This window comes from Cavia porcellus, unplaced genomic scaffold (assembly GCF_034190915.1).
Source record: "Cavia porcellus strain 051 isolate PalLab524CR breed Dunkin Hartley unplaced genomic scaffold, mCavPor4.1 scaffold_7, whole genome shotgun sequence".
NCBI classification, from domain to species: Eukaryota; Metazoa; Chordata; class Mammalia; order Rodentia; family Caviidae; genus Cavia; species Cavia porcellus.
The window spans coordinates 69,264,575-69,284,985 of record NW_026947490.1 but is presented as its reverse complement, the minus strand read 5'-3'; the positions used below and the strand labels follow the sequence as shown (position 1 = coordinate 69,284,985).

The 20,411-nt window shown below is 40.6% G+C and overlaps 1 protein-coding gene across 12 annotated transcripts in view; it reads left to right on the top strand.

Annotated features, from left to right (window-relative positions):
* Dclre1c (DNA cross-link repair 1C) overlaps positions 1-20,411 on the top strand; it is a 64,852-nt gene that overhangs the window by 8,842 nt on the left and 35,599 nt on the right. For 7 of the 12 annotated variants that reach the window (XM_063253794.1, XM_063253789.1, XM_063253793.1 and 4 more), the window contains exons 4-11: positions 798-857; positions 6,859-6,914; positions 7,437-7,538; positions 9,008-9,080; positions 9,241-9,381; positions 11,579-11,680; positions 18,986-19,122; positions 19,827-19,881. In XM_063253794.1, the coding sequence (XP_063109864.1) occupies positions 798-857; positions 6,859-6,914; positions 7,437-7,538; positions 9,008-9,080; positions 9,241-9,381; positions 11,579-11,680; positions 18,986-19,122; positions 19,827-19,881 (726 nt within the window). Of the gene's footprint in view, positions 1-797; positions 858-6,858; positions 6,915-7,436; positions 7,539-9,007; positions 9,081-9,240; positions 9,382-11,578; positions 11,681-18,985; positions 19,123-19,826; positions 19,964-20,411 lie in introns of all 12 variants that reach the window. The other 5 variants (XM_063253797.1, XM_063253795.1, XM_063253796.1 and 2 more) reach the window with 2 other exon arrangements.

The window sequence follows — 20,411 nt, the reverse complement described above, 5'->3', positions numbered from 1 at the left end:
AAAAAAAACCAACACAGTTATCAGAGATTTCATCGCTAAAGTAAGCTTCACATCCCAGTGGTTTTATATATGCTTTATACCAAGTGTTTAGAGAATAAACAATCACTGTGCTATACAAGTTGTTGTAGGAAAAACAGTACAGTAAATTGCCCAGCTGTGGCTGCAAAATAGATCATGTTAGTACATGGGGGAATTGCCATTTCATATATGAACACAGGGAAAATCCTAATTAAGGATTAAGGTTAGTCTTACTGAGTGGAACAGTGTTAAATGCTGCATCATGAATACACGGTTTTATTCTGGAAATGCACCGAGGCACTGTGAGTTATAATACCCTGGAAGGTTGAAATGTGCAAAACTCTTCCTTCATGAGTCACTTGTGGAATGCCTGTCATGGCTCAGGTAACAGACCAGCCTTGGGAGAAGGCATGTCCTGTATGAGGGGCTGACCTGGGCTCATTCTGCAGCTCCAGACAAGCACAGAACACAGGGCAGGGTGTTGTCATGGAGGGAGTGGGTGAAGGAGGAGACAGGAATTCAGAGAGGTAGAACAGCTGTGGTCAAGGGCAGATACATGGGTAAAGCATTTAATACAGGTTGCCAGATCCTCTTTCACAGATGTGTTGGTTTTGATTTATCATGTTTCCAAACTTAAAACACTTAGTACAGCAGACTCAGAAGTTGTTCCATACAGGTCCTGTGATTTCTGCACTTAGTCCCCTTGGGTCGTCCCCTTTCAGTGTTTGTAATGAGAAGCTATGCAGAACTGATCCCTGCGTGATCTCTCATCTTCACAGGTAGCCATTGAGATTGAAACTCCTACTCAGATATCTTTAATTGATGAAGCATCAGGCGAGGTAAGCGCTAAATATAATCTTACAGTGCTGAAATGATTGGTCTTCCTTCTCCTTGACCGTGTGCACTCGTGTAACTGAGTGTCTTGGTGTTGTGTGTTGCCTCACCTGGCTCTGGTCACAGGAGCACCATGGTGGGGGTGTTTGTCTCCCACACTTCTGGACACTCAAGGCCAGGCCCCAGGCCTGACAGGTCCTTTGCCGTTGGTTCGTGGATGTTTGTGTCTTTTCCTCCGTGTCCTCCCTTGGTGGAAGGGGCAGAAGGTCCCCTTCATAGGACACTGAGGCCACTTGTGAGGGCTCCACCTTCAAGAACTAATTATGCCAAGTGGCCTCTCAGGGCAGGGGTTTCAGCTTACATTTTCATGGAGCACATTCAGTCCCTAACAGTGATATATTCGTTTCCCATACCAAAATGACTGAATGGCACATTTTGTCAAAATTGCTCCCTTTTAGCATTATATGTAATGAAGGGAATGCCACTTATTGGTGGTATCACATGATACTGTCATCACATTTCAGTTATTATAATGCCCAGGATATAAACTGGTGCTTTTTGGGTTTTGTTTTTGGCTGAGACAGGATTTTGCTATGTAGCTCAGGCTGACCTTAAACTCAAGGTGATCCTTCTGCCTCAGCCTTCGAGGGTTTTTTTGTTTTGTGTTGTTTTTTGACAGTCTCACTGTAGTCCCTGTGAGTTACTGTGTAGCCTAGTTTGGCCTCAAACTTGCAGCATTTCTCCTGCCTCTGCCTCTCTAGTGCTGGGATGACATGTGTATGCCATCATGCCTGGCCTTTTTTTTTTTTTTTTTTGAGACAGGGTCTTGCTACAAAGCCCAGGCTGACCTCAAACTCACAGTGATTGCCCTGCCTTAGCCACCTAGTGATGGGATTATAGGCATATACCACTGTGCCTGCTGCTGGTACTTAATATTTTTGAAGCCATTTCATGCATATTATCATTTTTTTCTGAATTCTTTTCTTTATTTTAAAGAAGGTAGAATTAAACAGAACAGAACAGATCATAAGGAAACAATTTTAAGAAACACAGATTTCAAAGCAAGACCACTGAAGATCTTCACTGTCTATAATATTGTCTCTTGTTTTCTTCCAAATAGTTGTCCACATCTTCACACACAGTGAATACATACTGAACAATATAGTATTAAACTAATCAGAACAGGATGATGAAGGCTTTTTAGGTCTTCAGACCAGACAATATGGAAGTCAACGATGGCTGCCATAATGACTTTCGTTCTCTACGAAATAGCTGTCCATATCTTTACATATACTGAAATTAAACATAAGAGACTAGACTAATATCACTCTGAATAGTGATTAATAGTATTGCTAGATTTTCTCTCATAATGCTACAGAATTAGCACTGGGTTTCTTAGTGTCTCCTTCTGAGTATCTGTTCATTATATCGTGTATTATATAATCTGTTTTCGTAAACTGTTTAGAAATTCTATGCATGTGTGAATATATACATTTATGCATCCTTTCTTTATTATAGGGAAAAACATCAAAACAAGACAACAAAACAAATTCCTAGAAAAACATGAAAAAGACACATAAAACCACAATACTAGATGATCTACGGTAGTTACTATGCTGTCTCTTGTTATTTTCAATAGAATTGTCTATATCATCAGGCATAATATAATTGAACGTAGTATTACATAATAATTTTAATAAAAACACAACATTGGAGACATTGTAGGACTTCAAAAACAATAAACTGGAATGGGTATCTTATTGCATCTTGTCATCTTCAGAGTAGTTGCCTCTACTCTTAGACTTGATACTATCAAGCATACCAAATTCAAATAAAATCAGTCAAGACAAAACAGTGGTCTAACAAACCAGATTCAAATAAGATCAGTCACAGTAAGATAATCTAAGTAATACCAGGTTTCAGTTTAAGTTAATAGGAAATTAAGGATAGTTACCGTAGTATATCCTGCTATTTTTGGGATAGCTGTCTGTGCCCTAAAATCTAGTATGAGCAGACAGACTGAAACAGAGTAAAATCAAACTAAACAGAGCAATAAGACTGGCTTTTAAATCCATATACATTATTAGCAATGTCTTCTGCATTTTTTTAGACAATTCCTCCCCTTTCCCTTTCTCAGGGTGCGTTGTATATTTTGTGTCCCACTAACTCCTTTAGTTTTTAGATTAGAGGCACGACCCGTTATCTAAGTGGTGCTGAACCTTTTTATCCCTGAGCTTGTTCTTGAGCTGTATTCCTTTACCTATTAAAGCCTCAAGGTTTTCCTTCCTTATAGCTGAGTACTTCTCCACTGCACAAAGTGTCATGACTTTCTAACCTATCTGCAGCTGCTAGACGAGTTGTCCCTGTTTATCTCTGGTTCCCTGTCACATAGAGCATCATTTTCTCATCTTTGACTTTAGGTTTATTAACCCTGTTTCAGGTTGAGTATATTTCCTATTCAGAACATCTTGATGGATCCTATCTCCTGATCTACTCTGCCTGTGTTTCTTTTTGTTAGTGTATCAAGGTGATCTGTGTTAGAGATTATAGCCCACCTTCTCTGCCTCATCTCTGCTATTCTATTTTTCTGCTATTATTTGTCCACTTTTCTCCTTCATTCCACTGTCTGCCCTGTTCATTGAGGCCTCTCTGCCACTGTTGCTGGAATCCTGGTATTTTTTTCTATCTCTCTCTAGAATGTCCTTCAGTATTTTTTGTAGGGTTGGATTGGTGGTCACGAACTCCCGCAGTTCCTCTTTGTCATGGAAACATCTTGTTTCTTCATTAATTTTGAGAGAGATTTTTTTCAGGGTACATCAATCTGGGTTGGAGGTTATTTTCTTTCAGGGCTTGGACTACTTCACTCCAAGCTCTTCTTGATTTGATAGTTTGTATTGAGAAGTCTGTTGTGATTTTGATGGATTTTCCTTTATAGGTCATCTGTTTCTTTTCTCTGACCACTTTTAATCTGTTCTTGTGGTGAATTTCTGGAATCTTGATTATTATATGTCTGGATGTAGATCTGTTTTGGTTGTAATTGGCTGGAGTTGTGTATGCCTCATTTATCCAGATATCATTTTCTTTTCCTGTGCTTGGAAAGTTTTCCATAATTATTTCTGTGAATTATTTCTTTGTAATTCATTTGTGTTTACTCCTGCTTCTTTGCTCACGTTTTTATTCTTAAGTTATAGATTGTCTTCTAGCCTTTGTATTGTTACTTCCTGGTTCCTTGTTATTTTTAAGAGGTCTTTTCTTTCACGATTACACATTACAAATCTATCTATCTTTAAATTTTTTTGAAAGGCTAACTTTAGTTTCTGTTACGGCATTTTGCCAGCTTTCAGTGGAGTTAATTTCCTGGTAATCTCTTTGGGTCTGTTTCATGTATTCTAGATTTTGTTTATATTCTTCATCAAGGGTTTCTCTTCTTTTTCTGGGTTCCTCCATTCTTCCATCTGTGTCTTCTTGAGAGGGGCTTAGCATTTCTTTTATTAATATTTTATATCTTGCCTCACTTGGATTAGAATTTCAGTTTTAAGCTTGTCGATTTCCTTATGTCCGCTGATGCTGTGGCTGATATTGCATGATTGCTGCCCTGGATCTCTTCTGTATTTACCTCTCTTGGACTTATTTTCCCAGGCTGGAGGCTTTTTCTTATTTCTTTTTCTTGTTATGTTTCTGGTTTCTTTCAGACAGGTGTGTGCTGGAGGTCTCAGGCCCTCTCTGTATTTCTTGCAGTTTTTCTGAAGTGTGCTGTCTGGGGGCTTGCTGCCTTTTCCAGTTTGTTATCTGAGGTGCATGCAGGGATGATGTGGGCTAGCCCTTCTTCCCTGAGCCAGTCACCCGGTGAGTGCCTTCAGCACCTTAGTCTGTGCTGTGCGGATGTCACAGGTTCCATACAGTTTTGTCCCTGGCTATTGGGTCCCTACCCGGGGCGTGATCCAGCCCAGGCAGATCCCACCAGTTGTCTCTGGGCCAGGGGCGGCTGACTGATGCCTCTGCGGTTCCAGGTTCAGGCCTGCCCTGTCCAACTCCAATATGTCCTCCAGCTGGTCCCACCTGCTGTGGGACCCAATTTCCAGCACTCACTGCAAATTAATGCAGCCTTCCACCTTGGCTCCACTCTACGCTGTGCTGCTTCCTCCCACCAAGGGCCCTGGACTCACCAACTCTTGATTTTGGAGGCTGTGGCTTCAGTGCGACTTTGAATCGTCCCAACTTCACGGCCCCCCAGCACAGCATAGGACTGGTCTCAGTGAACATGTCTGGTTCCAGCCTTTCATCTGCGTTTTTCCTTCCTTTCTTTCTTTTTCTTTTTCCTCAGTTTCTTCCTGGGTTGTGAGAATCCCTCTCCATTCGTCTGGTCTTCTCTATGTTGTTAAATTCTAGCGTCTGAGTTGTTTTTCTCAGAGAGGCTCTCTACCCAGCTACCTATCAAGCCACCTTCTTTAGAACCTCTCCTGAATTATTTTCTTAAAAATAAAATGGCTCCTGAAGTACATAAAACTTATTTTTCATCCTTAAATTTAGAATTACTTGGTGAATATATTGTTTTGGTAGAAAATAGGACTGTAGATTAACTTTTTTAAGATGAAAAGCAAAACAAAACAGGGAACATAGTGGCTTATACCTATAATCTCAGCACACAGAAGCTGAGGCAGGAGAATCACTGAGTTCAAGGCCAACCTAGGATACACAGCCAAACTCTCAAAAAACAAAACAAAACAAAACAAAAAAACCCCCAAAACCTCTAGGACGCTTAAGAGGAGGAATTCTGCTGTTTCTGACAAGTCTGGCTCACCTTTGCTCTGTGGTCTGGTTGTGACATGGCTTTGATGCATTTAGGTCTGAGGCTGTGTCAGGTTGTATAAACATGATCAGCATAGAGATGACTTTCTCACGTATTTCTTCTTGGAAGATCAGACAATTGAATTATTCCTCTCATCAGATTTGTATCCCTAAGTGAAACTACAGAGCCAGTTTAGAGTGGGCTAGAAAGGAAGGAAAGGAACAGGTTGGAGGTGGCCTGAGGTCTTCTTGAGGGCTGTTCCAGAGTATTCCAGTGCAGGTATACTGTGGGGTTTTCTTGGAGCCAGCGGTGGGCAGTCTCACACACACGCATGCTCACACACACACACACACACACACACCTGCTTCAGTTTTGTGGCTTCTGTGCATCTTTTGTCCAGCCTTGGCCAAGTGGAGAGAGACCCATTTGAAAGGAGCCTTTGGAAGGAGTAATGCTGGCCTGGTGGCCAAGCGCCTGCCAGGCATGCGCAGGCCCTGGCTTCTGCCCCTAGTACTGTGGAGGAAGCTGAGAGTAGCCAACACTCCGAGTAGCTGGGGTCCCCTGCTTGAGGGTTGGGCTACACAGAGGTGTTTTTGTAACAAAAACTTCATAGGCCATTGGAAACAAGAACTCAATGGCTTTTGGTGTCTCTCTCAGGTGTGTATCTGTCTCCACAACCAGTGTTAGAATGCTCTTGCCACCTGAAGGAGAAACCCAGTAGAGTTTCCCTCAGCCCTGCTGTGCCCAACTCCTGTTTTTCCCGTGTGCCTCGCCTGTTCTGCTTCCTTCCTTTTCGTGGTGCATATAGCCCAGGGGCCTGCACCTGGCCCCCACCTGCTGAGCACGTGTTCTCAGGGCCCAGTCACAGGGTGCCACAGTGCTGTGTGTGTCATGCGGCTCGGTTTCTCATTCCTTCCTGTGGCCCTTTGCCTGCTGCGGTCTGCAGACTGCATGTTTATCCACTCATCCGCGGGTAGATGTTTGGATTGTTTCCACTTTGGGGCTGCTGTGAATAATTATCTTATGAACATTCATGTACAAAGTTTTGGGTGAACATATTTTCACAAGTAGAAGGGTCATTGCTGATTCCTGTGGCCACTCTGTTGTAGAGTGGACAAGGGTTCTGTTTGTGTCCAGTGTTTGGAGATGAAGGAAATGGGAAGAAAAGACAAGGTCCTAATGATAACTTGTTACTTTTTTTTTTATTTTCTTTTTAGAAGGAAGAGATTGTTGTGACTCTCTTACCAGCTGGTCACTGCCCAGGATCAGTTATGTAAGGGGCCTTGTGTATTTTGCTGTTTTATTATATGTAAATGTGCGTTATATTTGTAGAAATAAATTTTTAGGGGCTGGAAAATGATATGTGTGGGGAGATTTGACTCTTTCTGACATCGTCTTTAATTTTTGTTTGCAAGTTGAACGTGGGCACTGAGTTGAGGATCAGATTCTTGTAGTGGAGTCTTCATAGCTGGTTCTTCATGACTTCGCACTGTCTGGTCATGTGAATTTCTATCTCCATGAGCAGAAATGAGCTCAATAGATGATTCTGAGTGCTCGTGTATTCTGGGACACATGTATACAGACTCACCATGGCAGCTTTTTGTTATTTCTTTCTATCTCAGGGAAAAGGTGGCAGTTAGGTGCTAGGGATGGACTTAGAGCTGGTGAAATTTCTTTAACGCTGTGTTGTGATGGGTATGTTTGGCAAGATGTACTTGCTGTGCATTTAGCAAGCATTTTCTTCTTTAGGACTGATCTGAGACTTAACAGTCACTGAGGTTTATTTTCTTTCCAGGTTTTTATTTCAGGGTAATAATGGAACTGTCTTGTACACAGGAGACTTCAGATTGGCCAAAGGAGAAGCCGCCAGAATGGAGCTTCTGCACTCTGGAGGAAGGTACTAGGCTTTACGCGGTTCCAGAATCATATAAAGTAGGGCCACTTGGTGTATGAAGTGTTATTGGAGCCAGGTGTGAGGACACATACCTGCGATCCCACTTCTCTAGGAAGCTGAGGCAGGAGGATAATGAGTTTGAGTATAAATTGGGCAACTTCATTGGGCAACTTCATGGTGAGAATCTTAAAAAAAAAAATACAAAAAGAGGTGGGGAAGTATCTTAGTGTGAAGGTCCTGAGTTTAATCCCTAATACTGATGTTGTAGTCAGGGGTTGTACACAGAACAATTCAGATCAGGACATGGAGTTCATAATATTTTTATAATGGTCACCGGAAGTTAACGCAGGAAATCTATCCACAACACCAAAGACATAGATTATTTATTCAAGAGCCTAAACCCCACGGCAGTGTCCCACATGAGTCCAGATAAAAACCCAGAGCTCAGGACAGTGCCTCCCACGAGTCCAACTGGAGGTCCAGAGCCCACAAGAAGGACTCACACCAGTCTGTTTTACGGATCTGTGCCGGGAAAGCCCAGAGTCAGTGGTGGAAGCCAGAAAGTCTATGCCAGCAGGATGAAGGAGCTGTGCTAGTGGGATGAGGGTTCTTTTTTTTTTTTGGCCTTTTTCCTTTTTATTGGTACCGGGGATCGAATGCACGACTGCCTGCTTGCAAAGCAGGCGCTTGTGCCACTGAGCTAAATCCCCAGCCCCTGGGATGAGGGTTCTAGCTGGAACCGAGAAGTGACACTAACAACAAAGACTAGGGCTATCCTGAAAGGCACCACAGCTGTCCTTACTGACATGGAGGCCCCGAGCTCCTCTGACAACAAGCACAGTCGGGTACGTGCCAGGAAGCAGCATGACGAGTTCATCCTAAAGACCAAGCAGCATGTGTCTTCCCCTCCGGAGCCAGGAAGCAATACTCGATGTGAGGACCAGAGCTTCTCCAGGAGAACCAACAGCTCAGACAGTAACTCGTAGGAGAACCCACAATGCCTCCTTAACGCCTCAACCCTCTACACCTCCCTTCTTCTCCACCTGTTTATCTTGGCAACCCTCCTCAGGTGGAGCATCTTCGCTCAATGCATGCTGATGTAATCCAGCTGGTGTTAAGTTGACCACCAGTTCTTAACCCATAACAACTGAAAAAAAGATGCTGTTGCTCTTTTCCCACTGAATGCAAAAAGGAAGCCTTTGTTTCTAATAGAAATCAAACCTGATTACAATAATTCTGACATACTTTTTTTTGCTCCTCCAAGTCGAGTAATGGAAAGTTCTGTGTGTTGATTTGGGTAGTAGATCCAGAGTCATTGGGTCATTCTTGTGTGCTGTCTGTTGTGTGGAAATCATTTCTCAAGAAAGCTGATGAACAAAACATCAGGTGGAAGGCTGCAAAGTAATCGAGAGTTTACACTGCACATGTACTCGATGTTACTGTGGATGCTTAACACTTACTTTTTCTTTTAGAGTAAGAGACATCCAGAGTGTGTATTTAGATACCACTTTCTGTGACCCAAGATTTTATCAGATTCCTAGTCGGGTAGGTCTGCTGGGGAAGTGGGGACCATGGGGATGGCCAGTGCCTGGCTAGAGACACCTTGGTCATTGCTGTCATCCCTGATTGGAAGCCCACAAAGGCTTGGGAGTGAAGGGTGAGGGAGGGCTCATAAATGTTAAAGGTCTTGGAAAATCTCGTGCAGGAGGAGTGTTTAAGAGGCATTTTAGAGCTGGTTCGGAGCTGGATCACGCGGAGTCCGTATCATGTGGTATGGCTGAACTGCAAAGCTGCTTACGGCTATGAGTATTTATTCACCAACCTGAGCGAGGAGCTGGGGGTCCAGGTACAGTGCAGCAGTCTGGCTTCTGCTGTCCCTTCCACCCATACACACCTTTTCCCTCCTCTCTGCAGCCCACAGAGTTTGGTATCTCCTGCTTTCATGTCATCTCTCTTTTGAAGTTTTGTTGTCCTGAAACTATGGATTTTTATCATTTCATATTTATAAGTGACTGGATTTCATTATGGCATTTTTGTATATACCTGTAACATTTTTTGGAGAAGATGGAGTTTCTTTTTATTTGTTTTATGGTACTGGGCATTGAATCTCTGGCCTTTGCATTGATCCCAAACCCTTTTAAAATTTTCAATTTGTGATAGTCTCTCTTAAAGTCACTAAGTCGTCCAGCCTGGCCTCAAACTTGCAGTCTTCCTGCCTCAGCTTCCCAGAGTGTTGATATTACAGATACAAACCACTGTGTGCTGCTGAGAAGATGAAGTTTTGATAATGATGCTTAATCAAGTGACATCCTAGGACTAGCTGGATATTTACATTCTATTTAATTTTGTGCTCTTTAGATCCTCCAGCCCACAAACTTGTGCCAGGAACTATAGTTGTAGATAAGGTATTTTAGTAAAGTTAAAAGGATTTAGTTTTTCTGCAGTTTCAAAAGTTCCTCCTCTGTTTTCCCTCTCTCCTGTTTTATGTTATTTTGTAGGTCCCTCTTTCCTTGGCTTCTTGTTTATAACCTTCTGTATAAATGTGCTAGCATCAAGTTGTCCTTTCTCCACTTTAGGAAGGACTTGTCTTTACTTGAGATTGACTTTTCTATATTTTTGAGGTTAAAATTGCCTTTTAAATTAAAATCACCTTGGTGGTGGGTTATGTCCACACACTTATGCGTATGTAGATACATACACCATTTGGCTTTTCTGCTATGCCTGCCCTGTGGAAGTACAAAGCTAGCGATGACTGTCAGTCCCAAGCTGTTGGTGTACTTTGTGGCTTGTGGAGTAGAGTGTGCTGGGTGTTGTGCTTCAGAGCCCTCTTGGAGGGTGCCTGACTGGAGGGGGCCAGGAGCAGCTGCTTGGGGAGCCCTCTCTTAAGTCTAGGAACCCCTTTGGGAACAGTTTTGGATCAGTCATTTGTAAAACAGTGAGATCTCATTTGTAGAACAGTGAGATTTTTTGACTAAGGGACATAAGTAATCATTGGTAGCAACTTTTTCAGTCTTTACTTTTTTTTTTTTATAATGGGAATTGCCTTACCAGGCAAGTGCTTGAACCACTGAGCTAAATCTCCAGCCAGTCTTTAGTTTTTGATGAAACTAATTTTCTAGTCCTCTGTGTGTAATATCAGAAGTTACCCCTCTTCTTGAGAGGTCTCAGAAAATTAACTTCACTGTTGCTTCTAATTGATCATTAGTAAACAGCCAGCAGAATGGAACACAAGGAAGTAGCTATACTTGTATTTGTTTTTTAGATAGCCACCTTGGTTAACACTTATCATAGCAGCGAGGCATAGTGGCGTATTCCTGTAATCCCAGTACTAGGGAGAGTGAGGCAAGAGGATCACTACAGGTTTGAGGCCAGCCTGGGCTACATAGTGAACTCAAGGCCAGCTTGAACTACATAAGGGAGACGGTCTCAAACAACAACAACAAAAAAAATTAGCATAGCAATTTGACATTATTCTAACCTGTTACTCAGACATCAAAATGAGAATGCTTCCTTTTATTATATTTTAATCTTCATCTGAATTTAGTTACTTTTCATTTGCTTTGAATGGGTTTAAATGGATGGGTTTAATGCTTTAAAATGAGTCAGCCTGTAATCTAGGAGTGCCACAGATTGAGAAGTATTTGTGCCATCTGCTTAACCTAGTGATGAGAGTAGTGGTGGGGGCCCTGGGCCCCTGCTCCCAAGTACACTTTCTTCCCTGCTGCTCCTCTACGGTCCTTACACACCTTTGAGAAGAGGGAGGACTCGTAAGGCCAGGATTGAGAATAGAGCCTAACTGATACACAGAATGCGCACACTGAAGGTGCACACTGAAGGTGAATGGGACAACAGTCTTGGCCTAATTGGAGGAAGTCTGGGTCCATTGCCTCTTTGCAGCCTGGCAGGATATTAAGAAGCACTGAAGTGATGAAAACTGGGTCACAAGAAAGACAGGGTGTTAGCTCACTGCCTGTCCGCAGTGCCCGGGTTCTTAACCTTGGAAATCGCCTTCAGGTAACAGCATGCCTGCATTACCTTTACAGGTTCACGTGGACAAGCTGGACATGTTTCGAAACATGCCTGACATCCTCCACCACCTGACCACGCAGCGCAGCACCCAGATCCACGCCTGCCGCCATCCCAAGGTAGCTGCAAGATCACCATGCCTGTGGGCTTTCTGGGGTCTATGAAAGTCCAGTTTTAAGAAGAAACCTCAGAAATTCCACGTGGAGACATACCACTTTACAGACAAGAGCCCAGGCTGTGGTCAATCCAGAGTTAAAAGCTGAGTTCTATTAACATCTACCTCACTCACTTGTGTGGATACAAATCCTTAAAGTTTTAAAATCTGTTTCTATACATTTGAGAATGTAAATCTACTTGTAATGAAATTATGAGATGTAGCTTATAATTAAGTAAATTTACTCATAGATTACTGCTATTCATTTTTTAAAATTTTTATTAGTGCATATTTGCCGTACATAATGATCACATTCAGCATAGGGATTTTGTGCCTGTACATAGCATGTCTTAACTCCTCTTTTTTCCATTCCTTTCCTCTCCCTTTATGCTTCTCCCCTCCCCATTTACAAAAGGTTTGTTTTCATTTTTTCCTTCCATTCTCTTTTTTTTCACTTTTCCTCCCCTTCCTTTCCCTTCTTGTTTCCCTTCCCATTTGAATACCTTTCTACTTCTACTATCTGTCCTCCACAAGAGAAAGTGTGATATTTAAATTTGTGTGTGTCCAATTTATTTCACTTAAGATTGTGGTCTTGAGGTGCATTCATTTTCCTACAAATGATTCAAGTTTGTCTTCCTTTATGGCAGAGTAGTACTTCGTTGTACATAAATACCATTTTTTTTTTTTTTAAATCCATTCTTCTGTTGGTGGGCATCTGGGCTGTTTCCAAGACTCAGCTATTACAAATTGTGCAGATGTAAACCTGAGTGTGCATACATCACTGTAGTATAATACTTTTTACTCTTTTGGAAAGACATCAAGAAGAGGACTAGCTAGGTCAAATGAGAACTCTCATTTTAGTTTTTTGAGGAATCTGCACACTGATTCCATGGTGGGTATACCAGTTTGCACTCCCACCAATAGTGAGGAAGGGTTCCTATTTCCCTACCATCTCACCAGCATCTGTTACTGGTTGATTTTTTGAATATAGCCATTCTTTCTGGAGTGAGATGGAATCTCAGCATGGTTTTAATTTTCACTTTTTGAATGACAAGTGATAACCTTTTTTTGCATATGTATTTGCTGTTTATACTTCTTGAATTGAGAAGTGTCTGTGTGCATAGGATGCCCATTTTTGCATTGGGTCTTTAAATTTGGGGAGTCTTTTTTTTTTAATTCTTTTATATTCTAAATGTTAGACCTTTGAGGAAGATCTGGCAAAATTTTTTTTCCCACCCAGGGTTGTCTCTTCACTCTTTTGGGGGTTTATTTTGCTGTGCAAGATCTTTTTAATAATATGAGATCCCAGTTGTTTATTCTTTGTGGTATTTCCTTTGTGATTGGGGTTTTATTGATACAGTCTTTGCTTAACACCAGTGTCTTCCATCTTCCACCAGAATTAGTGTTTCTGTTTTAATAGTTAGATCTTCGAGGCATTTCGATTTTAATTTAGTGCATGGTAGGGCCTCGGTTGTCTTTGACATGTGGAAAGGTGGTTTCCTAGCACTATTAATTAAAGGGGCTATCTGTCTTCCAGTGAAGGTGTTCAGCCCCTTTGTCAAAGATAAGGCAGCTGAGTGTGGTTGGAGTTGTTTCTGCATCTTCTACTCTGTTCTACTGATCCTTAGATGTTTCTTTGCCAGTGTATTATGGATGTGTCTAGAGGTCTTCCCAAAATTTCATCTCGTCATAGGTGGGGTTTTTTAGAGGTGCTTGGATCTAGAATGATGCTGGGATTGACTCATGGTGCAGTGCTAGGTTTCAGAGCACAAGGATTAAGGGTGAGAGTGCTAACCACCCTAAGTAACCCGGAAAAGGTAAAAGGGACAGAAAGAGCTGTGGTCATACCTTGCTTGCTTTTGCTGTCTTCTGCTTGCCATGAACTGGTTCCGCTCTGTGATGCCCTTCTGCCAAGCCACCCTGCCTTGGAGCCAGCGAATTGTAGACTGAAACCTCTACATACTGAGCTAAATAAATCTGTTTTTAACTTTCAGTGTTGGATATTTTGTCTTATCAATAAGAGAAAAATAAGACACAATATTACACTTTTTATCGTGGTAGCTTTGTTGTATAACTTCAGGTTGGGGTTGTAATACCTTCCCTGCCTTGCCCTTGTTGGCCAGAATTGTTTTTGCTATTCTAATTCTCTTCGGGTTCCATATGAATTTTAGGATTGTTTTCTCTAGTTCTATGAGGTATGCTATTTGTATTTTGATTGGGATTGCATTAAAATCTGTGTAACAGTTTTTAAAGTATGACCATTTCACTATATTGGTTCTGCCCATCCAAGAACAGGGAATGGTTTCTGTTGTCTGATACCCTCTTTAATCTCCTTTTCCAGAGTACTATAGTTCACAATGCAAAGGTGTTTCACTTCTTTTGTGAGACTGATTCATGAGTGTTTAATTTTTCTTGATGTTATTGTGAAAGGTGTGGTTTCCCTAATTTCTCTCTCAGTGAGTTTATTTGTGTATAGGAATGCTACTGATTTTTGAGTGTTGAATCTTTTATCCAGCTATGCAACTGAACTGTTCAATCTATAAGTCTTCTGGTGGAAGTCTTTTTGGGTCTTCTATGTAGAATATCATGTCATCAGTAAATACAGATAATTTAACTTCTTCCTTTCCTGTCCATATCCCTTTTATTTTTCTCTCTTGTCTAATTGCTCTGGCTTATGTTTCCAGAACTGCATTAAGTAAGGAGTGGTAATAGTGAAGATCTTTGTCTTGCTTCTGATTTTAGAATGAAAGCTTTCAGTTTAGTATGATATTGGCTGTTGGTTTGTCATAGATGGCTTTTATCAGATTGAGATAATGACCCTGTATTCCAATTTTCTGTAGGGTTTTTTTTTTTTTATCATGAATGGTTGTTAGACTTTGTCAGTTAATTTTTCTGTATCAAGATGATCATGTGATTTTTTTTTTTTTTTTTTTTTTTTTTTTGTCTTTTTCATTGGTACCGGGGATCGAACTCACAACGGCCTGCTTTCAAGGCAGGTACTTATGCCACTGAGCTAAACCCCCAGCCCCGATCATGCGATTTTTGTCTTTGATTTTGTATATTATATTTATTGACTTGTATGTGTTATACCATTCCTGCATCCTTGGAATAAATCCTATTGGTCATAGTATGTAATCTTTGTGATGATTTTTTGGTATTCTATTTGCCAGTTGTTTGTTTGTTTGTTTGTTTTGTTTTTCCCTTTGGTACTGGGAATTGAACTCAGGACCTCACACTCGCCAGGCAGGCGCTGTGCCACTGAGCTATATTCCTGGCCCTATTTGCCAGTATTTATTGAGGATTTTTGTATCTGTATGAGATCAAACTCACAACCTCACACTTGCCAGGCAGGTGCTTGTGTTGCTGAGCTAAATCCCTGGCCCTGGGCTTGGGCTTTTCTTTGTTTGTAGTTTTTCTTTTTTTATAACTTCTCAATTTTATTGACTGAAACTAGATTATTTAGAATACTTATATCTTCTTTATTCACCTTTGGTAATTCATATGTATCTAGGAACCTGTCCATTTCGTCTCAGGTTTTCATCTTACAATCTAGGCTCTCAAAATAGATTGTGATGATCTTTTGCATTTTTGCAGAATCTGTTGTGATTTCACTGTTTTCATTCCCAATTGCATTGCATTTTCTTTCATTTTTTGGGATAAGGTTGGCTAGGAGTTTTCTGTTTTTACTTAATCTTTCAAAGAGCCAGGTTTTTGTTGTTGTTGTTGTCTATTGGTTTTGACACAGGGTTTCACTGTGCAGTTCAGGCTGGCCTTGAAATCACTTTGTAGCCCAGGCTGATTTGGAACTCACAGTGATCCTCCTGTCTCAGCCTTACAAGTGCTGGGATTACAGACAGGTACCACCACACCTAGTAGAACCAACTTTTTAATTCATTGATTCTTTGTGTTGTTTTCTTAGTCTCAATTGCATTGATTGCTGCTTTAATCTTTATAATTTCTTCCCTTGTATGAGCTTTGGGCTTGACTTGTTCTTGTTTTAGAGGTTTGAGCTCACTCCATTTTTTTCTAATGTAGGAATTCATCACTATAAACTTGTGTCATAGAACTGCTTTCATTTGTCCCATAAGATCTGGTATGTTCTAATGATGATCTTGTTTAATTGTGGAAACTTTAATTTTTTAATTTCATCTGTGGTTATTCAGGAGAGTATTGTTGAATTTCTATGTGTTTATTGATTTTTGTGGTTTCTTTTGCCATTAATTTCCAATTTCATTGCATTATAAGTTAGTAATATGCATGGGAGAATTTCAGTTTCTTTGCATTTACTTAAGCATGTTCTGTCAGCTAATATATGGTCTATTTTGAGCAAATCTCATGTGCTGCTGGAAGAATGTGTATTGTGATCTTGTGGGGGGAACACTGTATTATCTACTAAGTCCATTTGTTCAAAGGTTTGGTTCAGCTCTGATACTTCGTTGTTGATTTTTTAATCTAGTTAATCTGTTTGGAATGGAGTGTCAGGTGCTTATCTGAGTTTTCATAGCCACTAGTGTTTGTTTTATATAGCTGGGTGAGCCAGTTGGATTGTTCCTTTGACAAGTATATGGTGACTTTGATTCTTTTAATCAGTCTTGGCTTGAAATCCACTTTGTCTGCAATAGAATAGATACCCATGCTTTTTTTTCTCGACTCCCGTCACATGGGGTATTGTTTTCAATCCTTTGACTTAATCTATGAATTTCTTCTTAAATTAAATGTGTTTCTTGTATGCAACATATTGGTGGATCTTGTTTCTTGATCCGTTCTGCTAGTCTGTTTTCTTTGATTGTTGAATTCCAACCATGCACATTGATGGTTATAAGTGGTAGATATTGACTTATCCTTGTCATTATATTATTTTCTTGTTGGTTCCTTTCTTCCTGCTCTTGTATTTAGTTGCTTGCTGTGCTTCATAGATTAATTCTATTCAGAATCTTGGACATGTCTTTTTAAAGAATGTGCTTCAAAACTCTTTTGAGTGTTGATGTTCATGAATTTCTTTAGGTGTTCTTTATCATGGAAGTGTCTTATTTCTTTATCAATTTTGAAAGATAACTTTGCAGGATACATCAATCTGGCTTAGAGGTTGTTTTTGTTTAGGGTTTGAAATACTCTGCTCCTTGACTTAAGAATTTGTGTTGAGAAGTTGGCTGTGATTCTGTTGGGCTGGTCTTTATAGGTGATCTGTTTCTTTTCTCTAACAGCTTTTAATATTCTGTTCTTGTGTTGAATTTCTAGACTCTTGACTAGTGTATGCCTTAGAGTAGTTTTTTTCTAATGCTGCGTATTTGGGGTTCTGTATACATCAATGTTTTTGTTTTATTCATGTTTTATTACTTTTGCTACTACTACTTCAGAAAGTTGAGCTGGGTTGTTTTGGTTTCTACGACTTCAGTGACCCTTGGATTTGCCTTTGGTGAGTTGGGTAGTATGTTTCTTCTGTGCTTTTTAATTTTTTATTTATTTTTGTTTTGTTTTCTGTATTGAGAGATATAAATTACTTATGGAGGGTAACTTTATTACTAGTATCAACACTGGTTAGGGAAATGATTTTTTTCAGAGATTCACAGAATTCAAGTCGGACTTGGCCTCTGGTCATGTTGATGGGGCCTGCATCATTTAGCTTATAGTACTCTGGGTGTCTCTTGCCAGCCTGACCATGGCTCCCTGACCCTGGACATGTCCTGGGGTTGTCCCTCACCCAGTCACTGTGGTAGTTTAATGCCGGAAATGCTGAGATGAAGCCAACCCACAGGTATTCCCATTCCCAGGTCCAGTTGGCACCCCCCTACATGATGTCCAGCCAGGCACTCTCTGAAGGGTGCATGGCAGATGCTAGACTAGAGTCACTCACCAGCTTTTGCAGCGCACAGCATTTACTGCTCTGTGTGTATTTCTCTCAGAGGGACTTTTACTGTGTGTCTGTAGATTTGATCTTCCTTTCTCTTGCGATGAGCCAGGAGCTATGGAGAAACTGCAGCCTACCCTACTTTTTTCGGCGTTGTATCCCAAGTTATTTTCCAGTGTCTGGATTCAAGATCTTGGAGAGGCTAATTTATTGCCATTTACTGCTTTGTCATCATCTTTCTGGAAGTCTCAATTGTTACTCATTTGTGTACTTTGGGTATTTTTTGTTTTTTGTTTTGAGACAAGGTCATGCTGCAAAGTTCATACTGGCCTTGAACTCACTATGTAGCACAGGTGGGCCTGGAACTCAGCAATCCTTGTGCCTCAGTCTCCTGAGTGCTAGGACTATAGATATATGCCCCTACACCTGGCCCTACCGCCAGTTATTCTTTTTTTAATGATGCCACAAGTTAAGGAGTAAAGGACAACTCCAGAAGGAACATGGGCTGAACACAGAGAAGAAAGGACAAAAGCAAAAATAAAAGTGCTTCGTGAAGAGTGGTAATGGCAGGTACCTCACAGTGCCACAGTGTGACTGCCACAGCTCATGGGAACCCATGAGAAGTTCCACATACAGGCTCCTGAGAATTATCGGCCATTTATTCTTGAGATTCATGTGTACATTTATAAATTTTACTTTTTTTATATTCATTTAAAAAGTATTTAGATATAATTTCCTTCAGATTTTTGAGTTTTTTATGTTTTTATTGGTTTTTAATGACCCCAGAGACCTCTCCTTAGGAAATGCCAGAGTCCTGGCTTCCAGGTTGAATTTGCCTTTAACTCTTTTTTTCATCTTAATTAAGGCTAATTAGTTACCTTGAAATGCAATGGTATGAGTGATCATAAATTGTAGAATATCTTACTCTTCAAATTCTGAGTAATTTTTTTCAGTAAGTGTTGCATTTATAAATTTAGCTCCTCACTGTAATAGTAATATTAGTCCTGTTATCCAAAATCCTTTAGTTTGTTGGTCTTTATAATAAAGCATGATTTTATACAAAAACAGAATTCTTATCAACATGGAATGTTCTGCTTAAGGCCATTGCAGTAGATAGAGCTACATGTGAGAAATGACCTTTGAGGATTGGTAAAATACATATTTTAACTTAAGTGTGTAGATTTAGTCATTTTATGCATTTATATTTGTGTCTATATGTGTACTTGTCTTTCCTCATTATTGATAGCTTTGAAGAGTCTGAGCCAGTTGTTCTTTAGAATGTTTCTCAATTTGCAGTGATCCAGTTGGTTCCTCAAGTCTATGTGCTTTTCATGTCTGAAAACTGATCTATACTTGTTTTTGAGATACTGATTACAAAAAGATTTGTTGAAAATATATGTTTCTATATAAAATCTGTTCTAGGCAGAGGAGTACTATCAGTGGAATAAATTACCTTGTGGGATTACTTCCAAGAATAAAATTCCACTGCACACAATCAGCATTAAGCCATCTACCATGTGGTTTGGAGAAAGATCCAGGAAGACAAATGTGATTGTGAGGTAAGAGAACGCTATATGATCTTTCTGAGAGACTTTGGAGATAAAATGTTTAAGCTGGGCATGGTGGCACATATTTATAATCCTAGAAACTCAGGAGGCTAAAGTAGGAGGATCACAAGTGTAAGGCTAGCCTGAGCAATGTAGACCCTGTCTGGAAATAAAAACAAAAACCTGGAAATTCAGCTGAGCAGTAGAGTGTTCCTGGGTTTAATCCTTGTTACTGGAAAAAAAAAAGTTTGATGTAGTTTAATATAAGCACAGTCTAGCCTAAGCTCAAGAAGAAGATATATATACTATAAGCATGGGAAGTAATGTCTTTAATTGCGACATGATTTAAACTAAAGAGGTACTACTTAATAGCACAGTAGTCTGGAGGCCTCCGCTAGTGAGGAGATAGTCAAAGCCTGACGGCAACACAGTGCTTGACTGTGAGTTAAAATTGATGTCATAGAGATTAGAAGCCCTTGACAGAATGGAGGAGTTTCTGCACTCATCCTGCTATCTTAGCAATGTTCCCTGGCCCTGGGCTGTTTCATATGTCTACAATAGATTTCCCTTCCTGGAGAAAATTCAATTTTACCCCAAGAAGAAGTTCCTGATTGTAGGGTAGTTTCATACTGGACTAGCCTGACTGGGAAAGATCAGTTTAGAACTTAACTTACTTCTGTAGGTGACTTTGTATTTGTGTTTTCACTTCTCTTTAGGACTGGAGAGAGTTCATACAGAGCTTGTTTTTCCTTTCACTCATCCTACAGTGAGGTAAGAAGATCCTGTAAACTCAAATCAGTTGCTGATCCTTGGTTGGCCCAGAGCACACTTCACCATTTAAATCTCATTCCCTGTAAGTTTCACGTTAAGAGTTGGTTCTGATTTTGTGTAGATTCCACATTTTGGGGTTCGCTTACTTGCTGCAGTTTATCTGTAACTCCACGCCAGTGCTCCTGAGCTATAAGAGGCACTGCAGATACAAAGAGAACTGTGAAAGAATCTGGTCACCTGACGCAGTTCCCAGATGCAGGGACTCAGGCAGTGCTCTGCCACTCATGTCAGTCCTCATTCTGTACATGGGGCTTCTTTCCATGGTCTCTGGAATGCCATGTTTTTCTTGTGCCTTTGGTTGGCCATTTCCCCATATGCAATGATCCCGATGAAATGCTGAAGCACTGCGTAATGTGCTGAAGTGCACAAAGGCTGTGATGACTTGCAGAGGAGATACAGGATGTGGTCAAGAATGCAGTGAATGTTTAAATTAAAAATTACTACAGTTGGGCTGGGGATTTAGCTCAGTG